Raw genomic sequence first — 2,432 nt, 5'->3', positions numbered from 1 at the left:
GCTCTAGCTGTTTAAGCCCACAAGCAATGGCAGGTTGAGATTAAAAAGGCATCGTTTGTCGAAGTTCCCTCTTCCTATGGATGCCAGTAGACTGTCATCAGAACACCTCTGCACCTACTACACACATCTCCTCCGATCTCAGCCCGAGAATTAGGCCTTGCAGATTGCTGTCCCAACAACTCCTTCCTTGATATCTTAAGTTTTTCTGAAGTGTGGACACCAGGCTGGATTCAGCATCCGAGGCATGGTCTCTAAACCCATCATGACATCTCTGCTCCTCACCAACACTCCCAGCTAAGCTGAGGCAGGTACCAACAAGAGATGATACATATCATAATCTACTCAATTCACTATGCAAACTTCACCTCATTAATGTAAATACACACCTCTCTTCTCCCAGCAGTCTTCCCTCACACATGCCCCACACGTTATTCCACCACATGGCCAAACACCAAACAGGAGAGTAAAGGGAGTTACCTTAAAGCACCTTAAAAAGCAGGGCATCTTTCTGGGAGAGGGGACATGGTTGTGAGAAATACTCCCTGAGCTTTGGCGTCTAGATCTCACTGTTGGAGGTGGTGCACGCACCACATGATCCCTCCATGCACAAGGAAAGCACCAACCCCAAACCAGTCCACTTTTTCCAAGCCTATGCCTTCCGCTGGCCGTGATTATCTGTGGTCAGTCCAAGCTGGCCAGACTCTGTGTTGACTTTGCTCTCAAGCTCCAAGGGCTCCTGCCCTCCCTCAGTGCAGTTACAGAAAATCACACCCCCGTCAGCCTTCATTCTGCTACACAAGACCGGCTCCTTACGTCTTTTTTCGGGTAACAAACTCCGCATTCCCCTCATCACCCCTCCCTGTGCTCGGTCCCGGCTGAACCCCTCCATCAGCAGGGAGCGAGCATTAGCCAGGCAGTCCAGTGGAGGTCTCAGCAGGGCTGGGGGAGCAGCACTGCAGCTGCCTTCCTGACTCTCCGGTGGGGTGGGCTTTTCGACCCTTGGGTACGTCTACACCGCAGAGTGCAGAAAGATCTCAGCTTGCTGTAAACAAAATACGCCAGGTACTGGAAACAGGGGAGCAGTGTTGGCTTGGATCTCTGCCTAGGCTCACATATCCAGCTTTTCCAAAGAGCTGATAACCACAACTGCAGCTGCACCCCCTCGGGAGGGCGTGTTGGGACTGTATCGGCAGTTTTCCTAGGGCTAAGGTGGGCAGCACTAGCATAAAGCATCAAAGATGTCGAGAGGGTGTTAGAAACACTATAGGCCCACAAGTCTGAAATAGGAACAGGGCAGAGATCTCCTGAGCTGCCACATCCAGCAAGTCCATGTTGGAGCACTACTAAGGTTGTGCACATCCAATCTACGGTGTCCCGGCTTAGAGGCTCACAGCTCCCACTGGAGCGAGCCAGACATGCTGAGTGGGGAGACTGTGGGGAGAAAGGACACATAAGACAGGACAAGCAAGAGCAGCTTTGGTCTGCAAACTTCGCATCTCATTGACCCCAGGAGGACATAGCTTGACTGGGTGCAACCAGATAATGGCAAAAATGGTGTTCCAAGCAAAGACCGAACCAAAGTGACAACTTTGCAGCTCCAGCAAGCAGGGCTCGCTTTGCTGCAACGAGCCACAGTCCCAGAGGCAGTCCGGAAAGGTCATCCCCGAGCTTGCGCCTCCAGTACATGCCACGGTGGCAAATGCTAACCACCCTGACAAACAGTGGTCTCGCATTAGCTGGCTGGTCACTGCTAGAGACGGCTCTGAGCCCGCTCTGGCACTCTCCAGCAAAGCCTCAGAAAGGTTCTCCAGCAGATGGACCCTGGGACAAGGTCAGACAAAGGGAGCTCCTACCTGCCCCAGTGGAGCAGCCAGGTGAGGGGCGAGGACACCAACACAAGTGCTCAACCTCAGCTGCTCCCCTGGGAATGCGGCTGCCGGGCTGGCTGCTGCTGGCGCAGCTCCTGTTAGAAGCCACCGGCAAGCAGGAACAGGCCCCTCGCTGCACGGGCAAGGCCCAGCCCTCCCTGCCTGGATACACCCACATTCCCCAGCCATGCCTCGCCTGGGACCCTCCTGCCACCCAGCCAGCACCCGGCACCCAGCCCCAGGCACCCCTGCCAGCGGCACGGCCCCCCGAGAGCGCAGCACAAATAGCGCAGCAGCAGTACCCCGTCCCTTCGCCCCATAGTGCGCAAAGGCAACCTCAGCCACCCACCCGGAGCCTAAAGAGCCTCCAGGAACGTTCCCCGGCAGGCACAGCGAGCCCCACGGACAAGGAGGACCAGCAGGAACGAGCCCGTTGAGCTCCCTGCGCAGCACCTGCGCAGCAGCAGAGCTCAGGCTTCCAGCAGTGCCGCTCCTGCGCTGATCCCTGGAGCCCATCCCTCCTGGAAACATCCCGAGCACAAAGCTCACCTGGGCAACTGCTGC

At 56.1% G+C, this 2,432-nt stretch overlaps 1 protein-coding gene across 1 annotated transcript; it reads left to right on the top strand.

Moving 5' to 3' along the window:
* Window positions 1-1,927: 1,927 nt before the first annotated feature.
* LOC104628748 (classical arabinogalactan protein 4-like) lies at window positions 1,928-2,305 on the top strand. The gene has a single exon (XM_010297426.1). The coding sequence runs from the start codon at window positions 1,928-1,930 to the stop codon at window positions 2,303-2,305; it is 378 nt and encodes a 125-aa protein (XP_010295728.1).
* The last annotated feature ends 127 nt before the right edge of the window (window positions 2,306-2,432 follow it).

This window comes from Phaethon lepturus, unplaced genomic scaffold, assembly GCF_000687285.1.
Source record: "Phaethon lepturus isolate BGI_N335 unplaced genomic scaffold, ASM68728v1 scaffold41251, whole genome shotgun sequence".
Lineage (NCBI taxonomy): Eukaryota > Metazoa > Chordata > Aves > Phaethontiformes > Phaethontidae > Phaethon > Phaethon lepturus.
This window is presented reverse-complemented; position numbering and strand designations above follow the sequence as displayed.

Coding starts and splice junctions, on each gene's coding strand:
- LOC104628748 (XM_010297426.1), top strand. CDS start 1,928: ATGCGGCTGCCGGGCTGGCTGCTGCTGGCGCAGCTCCTGTTAGAAGCC.